Genomic DNA, 13,616 nt, shown 5'->3' with positions numbered 1-13,616 from the left:
GGGCATATACTCACCACACTATTATACATGTTAAAGAAAATCTCATGATCTGGCCTGTAATATACAAACCAAAGAAGGCCAAATGATCAAGAGGAGTGCCAGCTACTGAATAATGATAATAATAATACTAATGAAAATCCAAATGGCTCCTGACTGAGTGGCCATTAGGAGAGAAAGGTCAGCTCATTTACTTAAGTCCCAGTCTGGAGAAACCATTTTATCTAAATAGAACAGACTAGGATAAAGGCCCTGACAACTGCTGACTCAACACAGGATCCCAATTCCTTTTGATTCAGCATTTTCAAAGGCCAACTCTGCTTTCCACACTGCCAAGCATTAGATTGGTGCCAGACCCTGCTGAAAAGATGTGCAAGTGTAGCAAATGGACCATTAGCATTCATGACATCCCTGGGACCTTATTGGGAGGCTTGGTTCCTCATGGCTTTGTCTTCTCAGTTTTCCTGTTAAAAGGATAACCAGATTATGCTTTCTGCTGGATAGCATTTTTTAGAGCGTGTAATAGCTTTTCTGAATTTTGTGTGTACGGACATATAATGTCCCCCAGACCGGAAGGAGTTAAAAGGGGACTCCATCCTTAGGATTCACACTCACATGGTGGCCTCATGTAAATTGGACATGGAGAGAGCTGGTTGTTTGATTTCTTTCTTTTCATCTGGTAGCAGGAGCCGAATAGGCTCAGTCTCATTAGAGTAGGTGAGGTGGTCGCCAATAGGAAGGTGGGATGCTGGGTTTGGCAAAGAAGGTTGTTGGCTTCCCTGTGGACAGTCTTCATCAGAGTCTTCTTCCTCCTGCTTATCATAGGAAGAATTAAATAAAGTTACAAAATGCTAAGTGCCTCTAGAGGAAGCAAAACCAGGAAGGGGAACCATAAATAAACACAATGAAAACAGTAGATGATCCCTGGGCCTACTGAGAACCAAGAAGAAAGCAACCAAGAGGAACTCTTGCTCAGTTGCATCAAAAAACTTACAGAAGTTAATGAGCAAAGAAGCACCCATCCTGGGCTAAAATGCTCACCAAGCTCAGATCTCTCTGCTGGGCCAAAGTAGGCACAGACATCTAGGATATGTTCCAATCTGGGCTGCATTGCCTAGTAATTCTTCCCTTTCACCCAGGCCTTCTGGGTCCCAGCTTCTTAACAGTTATATGGGTTAGGATGAGATGGACCATAGACTTCTTTTGTCATCCAGAAATACCCCAAATCAGGTCCTGGTGTGGGCCACTTTCAAATACAGAGAATACTCAGATAACTGACAAGTTCATGGAAGAGCTCTATGAAGGCCAAAACAAAATGGAGTTACTGCTTAACCTGTTCAGGTAATGCTTATCACAACCAAAACATTTTCTTGTAAGGAAATCTGAAAATCATACCCCATTTTAAATTATGCTTCCTTAATTGGAAAATTTCAAAGAGTATGAATCACTATTGTCTTTGTCTTTAGAGTTGTGGAAATATAAATGTATTGAAGTATACTTGAATGTGTTAATATTTCTTTTAATATTGATATCTTGAGCAAGTGACTGTTCTAATATTGATGGAGTAGGATGTGTGGTGCTTTTCAAGTTCTGTATTCCCATAAATCATTCTTTATTAAAAATAGTCTAACTCAGTTTCAAGTATTCATATTTTCTATTGAAATAAAACTTATATCTTGCGCAGAGATGGTCAAATGGTACCAAAAACAAATGCTGCATTATATCAAGGAACATACTATCAATTTTCTTATTAAAGGAGAAAAATTAACAACACACAGACTAGAACAGCTCTGTTCTGTCTAGCTGTGTTGTTGTAAATTAGGTAATGCCAAACTAAAATCCATCAGTTGTTCTCCCCACCCAAGCAATGAAAGCAAGTGTAATAACTGGCTTCAAAAATAGAATTGCTATCTATTCCTGTTTCACAATAGTTTTCATTATCAGCCACTGTTAAGTATAGTATTGGAGTTAAGGGAGACCACGTTTCTACTTTGTGAAATAACAACTGGCCTTGTTAGCAGCATATCCTGCAGAGAAGGCTCCTTTATAACTCTCATGGTGCTGCCTCCCTAACTAAACATTAATACAAAGCACAAGGACAGATTTCTAGTTAATGCAAACATCCCAACTTACAATTGTTGGAATAAGGGAAGGCGTGGACAGGATTTGCTTGATAATTCTGTATCTGTCATAAAGAGGCTTTATGAGGTTCTTGTCTTGCTTAGTTACCTGGAAAATATGAAATTAATTATTCCTTTCTCTAACAAGAATGAAAACACATCATGATTTTAGCAGGCCAAAAAACAAAAAAGTTTTGAAGCCTCTAAGGGATTGCAATACTAAAATGCAACAGTAATTTTAAAAAAGTAAGTCATTTATAAGACAAAATATGAAAGCACATGCCAATTTTCTTCTAGGAAAGTTTCTTAAAAGATAGGTCCAAGTTTAGAAATACGTTTTTAAAGCTTACTGAAGGAGTCCTCAATGTTGTTGTTGTTGTTTGTTTGTTTTTTTGCGGTACACGGGCCTCTCACTGTTGTGGCCTCTCCTGTTGCGGAGCACAGGCTCCGGACACGCAGGCTCCACGGCATGTGGGATCTTCCCGGACCGAGGCACGAACCCGTGTCCCCTGCATCGGCAGGCGGACTCTCAACCACTGCGCCACCAGGGAAGGCCCCTGGAGTCCTCAATGTTTAAATGGTAAGGAGCCTGTTCTTTAATTACTTCTTCATTCTTAAAAAACCAATGGGTGATCCAAGAGCTATTGATTTTTCTTCTGAAACATGTATTTTATCTGACTTTCAAGATCTTTTATATCCACAGACACCAACCTTGTCCAGGTCTTCGCCACTACATACTTGGATTATATGCTAGCGTACTGGCTAAATCTGACATAAACTAAATATTTTCGATAAAACGGTTAACCTCTCTGAATTCTCAATTTCCTACCTATACAACAAAGAAGTTGGAGTTAAAAAGTTCCTTCCAACCAAAAACTTTCATAACCTCTTGTTTACTAATGTATTCTATTACCTTGCTGCTCTTTGACTCATCCCTAGGCACCATTTTTAACATGTCACAAAGTACATAAAATTTTAAATAGTTTCCTACTTATCTATTAATCATCTACCTACCTACCTATCCCAACCTATCTACGTCTCCAGCCAAAATGACCAAACTCCTCTGCTTGCCTTCATTTTCCTCCCTGATGTGTGTCCTGCATTAAGTTTTCTACATATTTACCACAAACAACCTCCTTTTCATTCTAGTCCAGTGGTTCTCACTCAGCAGGTAGTGGGAAGGAAATGGTAGAAATAGCACATAGCATAATTGCCCAAGTGTCCTATCTGACTCTGCCTTCCAGATGCCCTCTGAGAATCCTGAAGGAAAAGAAAATGGCTCAAGCAGGTGTATTTTTTAAGCTTTCTAGTTCTTCTCATGCTACCTTACCCCCATCCCAGGTGAGAACCATTCTGGCCCATATTGATCTTTCTTTTCTCTGAACTTCTCTGTGTCTCACTGTCTGGGCCTTAACTCTTTTCTGTGTTTCAGTCTCGTCTGCCCAAATAAATTATATCACATATTTCTTCAAATTCTCACAGTACCCAATGTATCCCCTTTCCTACTACCCATCTAACAACGCAGGTTTATATGCAAAAATAGTCTAATTTTTAGAGGACTCCATATATATTCCACAGGCTATATAACCCAAGGCTCTTTTATTTTCAGTAGAAAGAAAGACCACCTCTCTCTGTAGAGCATTTTAAGTATTGGTTAAATAACCCCAAGAGCCTTTCATTTTCTAGCTCAATCATTCCTTAAACATTTTCTTAGTCATGACACATTTTTACACAGAAAATAAATTCTTTCATGTATTCCATGGGGTTTTAATAGGTGACAAAGAAAAAGAAATCTCTAAGTTCAGAAAACACTGAAATAATGTTTTTTATTCAGTATCTTATTGGGACTTATATTCCACAGAAAGCTCTTCAGAAAATGATGCATTTAACTATTATTGGCATCTCTATTGCAGTTTGATTTTTTTGGTTTTATTTATTTTTAGTATATTGTCTGTATTCTAGAAAAGCTAAATTTAGTCTTAAAAGAGAAAAAGAAAAGAGTTACCAAAAAGCAAGTTAGAATGATGAATAATGCCATTATAGAAAAGTTCCTTCCACATATGCTAGATAAAAGTCAGGGTACAGGTACAATGTATAGCACTCATCTTTCACTCTCATGATTCTATGATTTTACTTTTAGGATCATTATTAAAGTAATCCCCAAAGACAGATGTGAGGGTTCAATAGCCGTAAGTACAGGACTTCAATGCCATAAGTGCTTATCCTCAAATATATGTGCACAGGAAGGCATGCTGCCTGAAGAAGAAGGGTTAGTGGCAAGAGTATGTGCCAGGAAGCTGTCTTCTACTCAGGGGCCTATGGACACCAGCTATTATGAGGCCTGCAACATCAATCTTCATGGTGGCAAATGAGTCAAGATGTAGGCTCTGCAGGATAGGTACCTCAAATCTAAGGGGCAGAAATACATTAGACTTTGCTATTTCTCGACCACTTTCTACTAAGAATCAGACCATTCTCTCCTCTTAATTCAATGGCTCTGTTTCTGAAATGCATCCTCTCTCCCTAATTCTGCATATTGGTGGCTGACTGTGGTATGTTAATAGTATCTAACTTATGATTTTTATTTAAATGGAGAAAACAAGGACTGTGTTGAATAACCTGAAAGAGCCAGAGAGGGATATCCAGCACATGAATGGGTTGTCAGATTTTAAAGATAAATATAAGGAGATAAACCCCAAAGCTAATTATCCTTACTTCCTGCTCCTCCATTTTATATGGCATCAGAAGAAATGTAACTTAAAGGAGGTTGAGCAAGAAGGGACTGTGCATAGAACAAAATTTGATATACTTTGTTGATACCTTGACAGTTCCGTCATGAAAAACTCCTGGCCCCCTATCCAGTAGGTTGCTCGAATTATCAAGATCTGGAATAGTACCCCCCCAAACAAGCTGGCTTTCCAAGTAGAACTGCTGCTGAGTGGTCAGCCCAAGTATTATTTCTCTCTAGGCCCTGGTCAGAAAGTTGTTTGGGGAAAAAACTGCCACAGCTTAAGTGCTTTTACCACCATGCTTGTTTTCCGTTCTCCCCATGGCACTGGTCCCATGTATTCTTTCACAGTAAACCATGGAAACATAAAAATCAGTCGTACTGTCACCATAAACAAGCTCTCTCCTTGAGAGGGAGGTAAAACTGACGTTCTCCTCTCTGGACAGTGAGTGATGAGAATCTATTACTCTTTAGCTTTATAGAGACTCATGTCTTGCCAAACTTTCCCTGTGTCTAAGTCTCCCCAGCCCCTCACTGAGGGAGAAAGTATACGTGAAACAAGTCTGACAGCTTGAACTAACCAGTCATTCCAACAACGTGGGAAGTCAATAATGAACATAATCATACAAAGCAACTGCTGAAGAGAATGGCTTGGTCAATTCAGATTTCTAAGTATACTGCCAATTAATATTGGCCTTGAAAAACAGGTCATGAGTTCAGATAACTGGCTTCAAGAATTACACACTATTTTTAATTCGGAAAATTATGGAATCTCTGAACCTTAGATTCTTAATGTGTAAATTCTTAATATGCAGAATGAGGATCATTTTTAATTATCTTATGTAAATGTCCCTGGCACAGGCACACTAAATGTTATTTAAGCTATCAAACTAGTTGATTTGAGGTTACTATCAATGTTGTAAATTACTTATAAAGGAATACCATGGTGCTATTAAAGCATAAATTTTAAAGATAAAAAAATTGAGAAGCACTCTGTCCTGCTATAAAAAGCTATCTAGAATATGCAAAGTGAAAAAAGGATACATAGTTATGTAGCCTGCTACCTTTTTTCAAAAGGGGCAAATTAAGAATGTGTATTGATACTTTCTTGTATATGCTTTATATAGAGACTCCAAAAGGACACCTAAAACATTCATAACAATAGTTACACCTGCTTAGAGTGAGAGACCTCAGAACTGGAGCTGGCAGATGGGGTAGGAAGGAGTCTTTTTAATGTGTAACCTTTTATATTTTTTGAACTATGTGAGAAAGTATTACCTATTCAGAAAATTAAATTTTTTTTTAAAGGGTAAGTAGAAGAACTTGATGGGATCTTCCTTTTGGTGCATTTTACCTGTGAGTCTTCCCTCTCTCCAATGCACAACTACTCACTAATCAGTTATCAAATTTTTACTTGATTTTTACAAAATAAAATGAATTATTATGTTTTTTAAAAATCTGCTTTTCTACATGACGACCCAAAACCTATGGGATGCAGCAAAAGCAGTACTAAGAGGGAAGTTTATAGCAATACAATCCTACCTCAAGAAACAAGAAACATCTCAAATAAACAGCCTAACCTTACACCTAAAGCAATTAGAGAAAGAAGAACAAAAAGTCCCCAAAGTTAGCAGAAGGAAAGAAATCATAAAGATCAGATCAGAGGACTCCCCTGGTGGCGCAGTGATTGAGAGTCCTCCTGCCGATACAGGGGACACAGGTTCGTGCCCCAGTCTGGGAGGATCCCACATGCCACAGAGAGGCTGGGTCCATGAGCCATGGCTGCTGAGCCTGCGCATCCAGAGCCTGTGCTCCGCAACGGGAGAGGCCACAACAGTGAGAGGCCCGCGTACCACAAAAAAAAAAAAAAAAAAAAAAAAAGATCAGATCAGAAATAAATGAAAAAGAAATGAAGGAAACAATAGCAAAGATCAATAAAACTAAAAGCTGGTTCTTTGAGGAGATAAACAAAATTGATAAACCATTAGCCAGACTCATCAAGAAAAAAAGGGAGAAGGTTATAATCAACAGAATTCGAAATGAAAAAAATAAGACTACCATACAACCCAGCAATCCCACTACTGGACATATCCCCTGAGAAAACCATAATTCAAAAAGAGTCATGTACCACAATGTTCACTGCAGCTCTATTTACAATAGCCGGGACATGGAAGCAACCTAAGTGTCCATCAACAGATGAATCAATAAAGAAGATGTGGCACATACATACAATGGAATATTACTCAGGCATAAAGAGAAATGAAATTGAGTTATTTGTAGTGAGGTGGATGGACCTAGTGACTGTCATACAGAGTGAAGTAAGTCAGAAAGAGAAAAACAAATACCATATGCTAACACATATATACGGAATCTAAAAACAAACAAATCATTCTGAAGAACCTAGGGGCAGGACAGGAATAAAGACGCAGACATAGAGAATGGACCTGAGGACACGGGGAGGGGGAAGGGTAAGCTGGGATGAAGTGAGAGTGGCATTGACTTATATATACTACCAAATTGTAAAATAGATAGCTAGTGGGAAGCAGCTGCATAGCATAGGGAGATTAGCTCGGTGCTTTGTGACCACCTAGAAGGGTGGGATAGGGAGGGTGGGAGGGAGACGCAAGAGGGAGGGAATATGGGGATATATGTATACGTATAGCTGATTCACTTTGTTACAGAGCAGAAACTAACACACCATTGTAAAGCAATTATATTCCAATAAAGATGTTAAAAAAAATCTGCTTTTCTCCTCAAAGATGCTGCAGTTAATGAAAGGCCAGAAGAAGTAACTGCCATTACTCATCCAGCTGGTAATTTGTGCTGTGCACCTGACTCCACCTACAGTTCTTGGAAAGGACAATAAAAAGGGGATATATGCCAGTACCAAGTCAGGATTTTCAAAAGAAAAGGACATAAATAAGCACCACAATCAGACCTAGGGTTGATTCATTCATTTCCAGTGTTCAACGGATGCCCTGTGACCAAAAAGTGATTATCTCCAAAAATCATCCATAGATGATGCAGGAAGAAGATTACTCGGTAGCAGTATCTGAACTGACAAGGCAATGCTGTAGGGTTTATCAGCTTTAGTATGAGCTCTGACTAAACACCAAATGCAAAAATTTCAAGAGGAGTCATAATGAAGGTCTCTCTAGAAAAGAAATAACTTCATCTTGGAAGCTTAATATTTAATGCATTTTAAGCAGTAGAGCAAAGACTCCAGATGAAAATCATCCATCAATTTGAGTTTAAAGAATTGGGACCTAATGAGATAATCTCAAATGTGAATAAGCTCACTGAGGAGCCAGGAATAATACTACTGTGGAAATTTTTAATCCTCCCTTTGCTTCTTCTGTGGCTTCTGGACTCCCCCTTAGGAACCACCTAATACCTGCCTAGCCACTTCATGGTCTGCTGTGTTAAGCTCTCCCAGGAACAATTCTGCAGCTTTAGATATTGAGACATACATGTTCTACTGCAGATGCTCTCTATTTAAAGGGCCTCACTTTAGCCTACTGCAAAGATAGGTTTACTTGAAGGGACTTCTGACACTAAACAGTTTAACGGCTACTTCTTTTAAAATAACAAATAAATTGCCGTTTAAATAAAGATGACTTCTAAAGAAGTCAGAGTTTTTCTCTGACCTTCAGATTTTCATTTACATGTTTTTATTTGACTTGAATACATCAGTAGGGTGATCGACCATCCCAGTTTTCCCAGGACTGAGGCTTTTGGTGGGCCATGGAATTTTCAGTGCTAAAGTCAGAAAGTCTAGGGAAACCTGGGAGGGTCGGTCACCCTATTTCTGAAAGATCTTAAAACAAACATGTCCAAAACAGACCTCCTGAGTTTTCACTCTCACCCTCAATCTCTCCTCCTGTAGTTTTTCCCCATCTCAGTAAATGGACCCATCTTCCTTTCCTTCACTCCCTACCATCCAATGATTCAGCACATCCTTTGGATTCTATATCCAAAATATACTTTGAATGTGTCAACTTCTTTCCATCTCCAAGGCTACCATACTAGTCCAAGCCACCCATTTCATCTTCCCTTTTCCACTCTTCTCCCCTATGATTAATTCTCCATACAGCAATCAAAAAGATCTTTAAGTGTAAATCACACCATGTCACTTTCGCTCTTACAACCATTCAGCAGCTTCCCAATACTTTCAGTGGCCTAAAAGGTCCTGTGTTACGTGCCCTGATCTATCTTTTCTGACCTCATCACATGCCATCCTGTGCTCCAGCCCTCAGACGTGAGAACTCCAACTACAAACAAGCTCTTCCTTCAAAGGCCTTCATACTTGCAGTTCCGTCTAAAATGCTCTTTGCTGCTCTCTTGGCCTGCTGATTCTTCCGCATTAAATGTCATCTTATTGGCCTTCCTAATCACCCTATATAAAATAGAAACCATCCATACTCATTATTTTCTATCATATCATTTGTTTCTTTGCACAGTACTTATAAAAAATTTTAATGATTTTGTCTATTGAGTTATTTCTTGTTGTATCCCAACGCCCAGAAAAACATGAGCTCCGTGAAGGTGGTAACTCACATCACTTCTCTATCTTGTTTATTTTTTATATCCAGCATGGATCATAGTTCACAACACACAGTAGGCACTCAAATCTTTTTGCAAATGAATGATTACCCACTGGTCACCAGGCATCTCCTTTTATTGTCACAATAATTATATAAATAGGTATTATCTGTATTTGATAGATGAGGAAGTTGAATATCAGAGAATTAGTTCACTTGCCAAGTGTGTATGATTAGAAAGTGTCTTGTTCAAGGACTGAGTCCTGCTCTAAATTTATTATACCAGTCCCAACTCATCCCTCACTCCTTAGTGAACTGAGCAGAACACAGAATTAGGACTTGGGTGTTGACCAAGCTGCTTTTATAGATGTGGTCAAAGTAACTATAAAATCCAGGAAAGACCATAAGAAGCACTGAAGGATGGAAAACCACAGATGTGCCTGACTGTGTGTGTTTATGTGTTTATACACACACACACACACACACACACACACACACAGAGAGAGAGAGAGAGAGAGAGAGAGAGAGAGAGAGAGAGAGAGAGAAAGTTAGTTATCCACTTCTCCACTGATTATCACAAAGTCCAGAATATTTGGGGGTGGGAGGAAGGGACAGGTTGGCTGAGTGGATTGAAAACCACTAGTCACAACATATATTGGTTATTTTTAAGTTTAAAGGTATTTCTTAAAGACAGAGATAGCCAAGGGCCCATTTCTACTTGTAGGTCACATGTACCAATGTAAAGGACTAGTCCAGGGGCATATGGTAAGCCTTTTGGGATTTGGTAAATGTTGCCACCTTATGATCAAGACTAGATAATGTACAATAGAATAGGTGAAGCCAGCATTCTCCTCAAGAAGACTTCATTTCAAAGTCAAACATGCTAGATTGTTCTTTCATTTATCCATTCGCTCTGCCAACATTTATTCAACACTTACTTTGTACAGACACTGAGGATCATGAACAATAAACAGTGTGAACTCTACTTAAGAAGTTTCAAGTACTATAATGAGAGACAGAAAATGGCACAGAGCATAGTTAGAGCTATGTTAAGGTAGCTACAGATTATTCAAGAAATGAAAGGCAACCACATCACTCAGAGTTCAGACAGGAAGGACTACAGGAAGGTTCCTTGACGTAAGTAAAATGTAAGCATAGATATGCAGGAGGAGGGATTAACCAGGTAAATACTAAATACTAATTGCTTTCATCATCATTTTTGTGAAATATAATCTTTTCTTTGAGCTCCAGGCACCCATATCCAAATGCATAATTGACAACTCTATCTGGGTATCTCACAAAGATTTCAAAACCAAGATGTCTGGGCTTCCCTGGTGGTGCAGTGGTTGAAAGTCCGCCTGCCGATGCAGCGGACACAGGTTCGTGCCCTGGTCCGGGAGGATCCCACGTGCCGCGGAGCGGCTGGGCCCGTGAGTCATGGCCACTGAGCCTGCGTGTCCGGAGCCTGGGCTCCGCAACAGGAGAGGCCACAACAGTGAGAGGCCCGCGTACCGCAAAAAACAAAACAACAAAAACACCCAAGATGTCTAAGCTGAAGTCTTTAGACATCTCACCTAGCATTCCTCAAGAAACCCTACGTCTCTATTCTTATCATACAAAATACTAAACCACTTTCCTTGCTATTTATACCTCAGCCCTGCTTTATTATTTCTTAATAAAACATACAGTAAAATGAGATTGTAATCCTAGTCTCAGGTTCATTTGCTAACGTATCTGGGGAAGTTGGGGAGAAAGGAATATGCAATGCCCTAGTGTCTACCATGCGTCTCCCATCAGCATGCGACACTGTAACCTCCAGAATAGCAATGCCCTAGGTCCTAGCTAATAACCCACTAGGAGCTCACCTGACTGGAAGTTCAGAGCCAGTCTCCTAAAGATATTTATATGGTACCAAAGTGCTCTTACAAACTGGTCAAAATCATGATCTCAGTGGCACCATGTGGAGTGGTGGGGCTCTGTGAATGTTGGCGAGGTACCTTAGAAACCTCCTGAGAAGGAAGCTGCTCTCTCTTCTCCTTCACGCATGTCAACACAGCATCTGGAGTCTCCTCTCCAGAGGAGCCTGGCTCGGGGCCCACAGCTTCCGGCTTCCCATTCTCTCCAGGGACTGCGGGTTGCTCACAGGATGGATTTCTAGGTGGGCCTTTGGGAGCACTCCCTTGTTCTTCTGACAGCTTCAGCTTTAGTTCTAAGAGAAATGCCATGAGTTACCAGGAGCAAGGAGGACTCAATAGCCCTAATAAGAGCAGAGAGCCTTTCAGGAATTCCTTCCCTGATGCCAAGTGAGTGGAAATGAACAGTGCCGATGATGGTTCCCCAGATGTGAAAATAGAGGGCTCTTGAGGCTGGGATCTCATGGAGGTGGAGGATCATCCGTGGGAGTAACTCAGTGGTCTAGATTTCCGAGAAGGATTCCTGGAGAAAGACCAGTGGTACCTGGCCCCAAAGTTTTCACCTGTTATCTATCATGACACCTGAAATTCTATACGCAAAGATTCATTTACTTGGGTTTTGAAAGTTGTGCAGCCATTAAGAGCCCCTGCATAAATGCAAGTACTTCTGGAAGGTATTACACAGTGTAGACATCTGAGGATACATAGGAGGGGTGGGGAAGGGGACACGGGAATGCCAGCCCCAACTTGACAGATTTCACAATTTTGTCTAATGCCAGTATTTAAAATCCAGAAATCACCATTATTGCAATGTGACTTTATATAAACCTATGTAATTAAAAATAAAAAGGCCACCTGGGACTTACCAAGAATTTAGATTTCAGAATATGCTAGGGGACTGCTCGCTTGAATGAGGCCATTTATATTGATTTCTCAATTACGTACATAGCTCATCTTCTCTGTTTCATGTTTGTTTTTTAGTTAGGCTCTGGCACAGTGCTTAAACACCGCATATACTATAAACCTGCTACATCACTACACTTCAATACCACTGAATTAATATTCCTTTCAGTTCTTTATCACCATCCTTCTAGAAATCTGGAAAAACTCCCATGTCTCTTAAGTATTGAAATAAAAAGTGTAGAGAGAGGAAGAAAATAAATGTTTATTGGTAAATAACCATCATCCCTTAAGATAGATTTTAGAGTTAATTAATACTCACATCACCACCTCCAGAGAGACAGAGAAAGAATAATACTGGATTAGGAGGGAGGCGAACCAAGTTTTACTCCTAGGTCACCACCTCCCAGCTATGTCACCTTCCCCTCTCTGGACATAAATGTCCTCATCTGTGCAATGGGGTGCGTGGGAAATTAATTGCTCAGGCCTCTTCTGTTTCTAACATCCAAGAAACCAATAACCCAGAGAAATGAATACTCCACATGTTGAAATGTTCCTGGCACTGAAGTGAATCATTCCACCTGGGAGTCTGGAGCTCTCCTCAGTCTCTTTATAAGGAGATGTATTAAACGGGATCAAACAATGAAGGGGACCCAGCACCCTTTATTTCAAGATGGGGCCTCTGATCTAGGCAGGAGACAAGGTTAAAGAGGGCACAGGTGGAAGAGAATCAAGAACTCCTTGGAGCACATTATCACGATTTTATCTGCTTCCTTCCTGAGAAAGGAGACCCTTGCTGGCATTTACCTTTGAGCTGTTTACGACCTTTAGCCAAATCATTCATCCATTTCAGGACTTCAGGATTAGATGTCTTGTCACCATATGAAGGCTGCAAAGGGAGGGAAAAATGGGGATGGAAGGAGGTAAAGGGAGGGAGGGAGAGAAGAAAGAGAGAAAAGGAAAAACAAAATTTTAAACAGCTAAGGCACATGAAGGTAGTTCAGGAACATATAAAGCTGGGAGAGAGATTCAGGCGTGATACCTCCAGTTGATGGAGTTGCCTCTGAAAAACAGTGAACATTCTTGACCTCCTCCACTCTTTCATCCTTGCCATGGACGCTGTTTCTAAACACACTTGGCCACCCAGCATTTTTTACGTAGTCCTAACTATGTCAGCGCCCGCTACAGTCTAACCCTCAATCACCTTGTGGGCTACCCATACCCGACACCCCATTGCCAGTTCATTCTTTGTATCAACGTAGATGGCTCTACTGATACAAACCAGCGCTTCCTCCCTTGCCTCTGCTCATGACTTATGACCAAAACCTGCCTGGGGAACACTAAGAAACTGGAAGCTTTAGCTCCTATCAGTCATTTCCCCCAAGACCCCAGGATCTCTAAAACCTGACAACAGTCT

At 40.2% G+C, this 13,616-nt stretch overlaps 1 protein-coding gene across 9 annotated transcripts in view; it reads right to left on the bottom strand.

Annotated features, from left to right (window-relative positions):
* The window catches only part of FAM13C (family with sequence similarity 13 member C), a 124,663-nt gene that overhangs the window by 5,749 nt on the left and 105,298 nt on the right, over positions 1-13,616 (bottom strand). For 5 of the 9 annotated variants that reach the window (XM_059055048.2, XM_067025617.1, XM_067025615.1 and 2 more), the window contains 4 exons: positions 13,007-13,088; positions 11,384-11,595; positions 2,131-2,226; positions 613-812 (listed from right to left, as the gene is read on the bottom strand). In XM_059055048.2, coding sequence (XP_058911031.1) covers positions 613-812; positions 2,131-2,226; positions 11,384-11,595; positions 13,007-13,088 — 590 coding nt within the window. Of the gene's footprint in view, positions 1-589; positions 813-2,130; positions 2,227-11,383; positions 11,596-13,006; positions 13,089-13,616 lie in introns of those variants that run through there. The other 4 variants (XM_067025616.1, XM_059055046.2, XM_067025613.1 and 1 more) reach the window with 2 other exon arrangements.

Source organism: Kogia breviceps, chromosome 2 (assembly GCF_026419965.1).
Source record: "Kogia breviceps isolate mKogBre1 chromosome 2, mKogBre1 haplotype 1, whole genome shotgun sequence".
NCBI classification, from domain to species: Eukaryota; Metazoa; Chordata; class Mammalia; order Artiodactyla; family Physeteridae; genus Kogia; species Kogia breviceps.
Note: the sequence above shows the minus strand (reverse complement) of the source record. Positions and strands in the feature narration are given on the sequence as shown.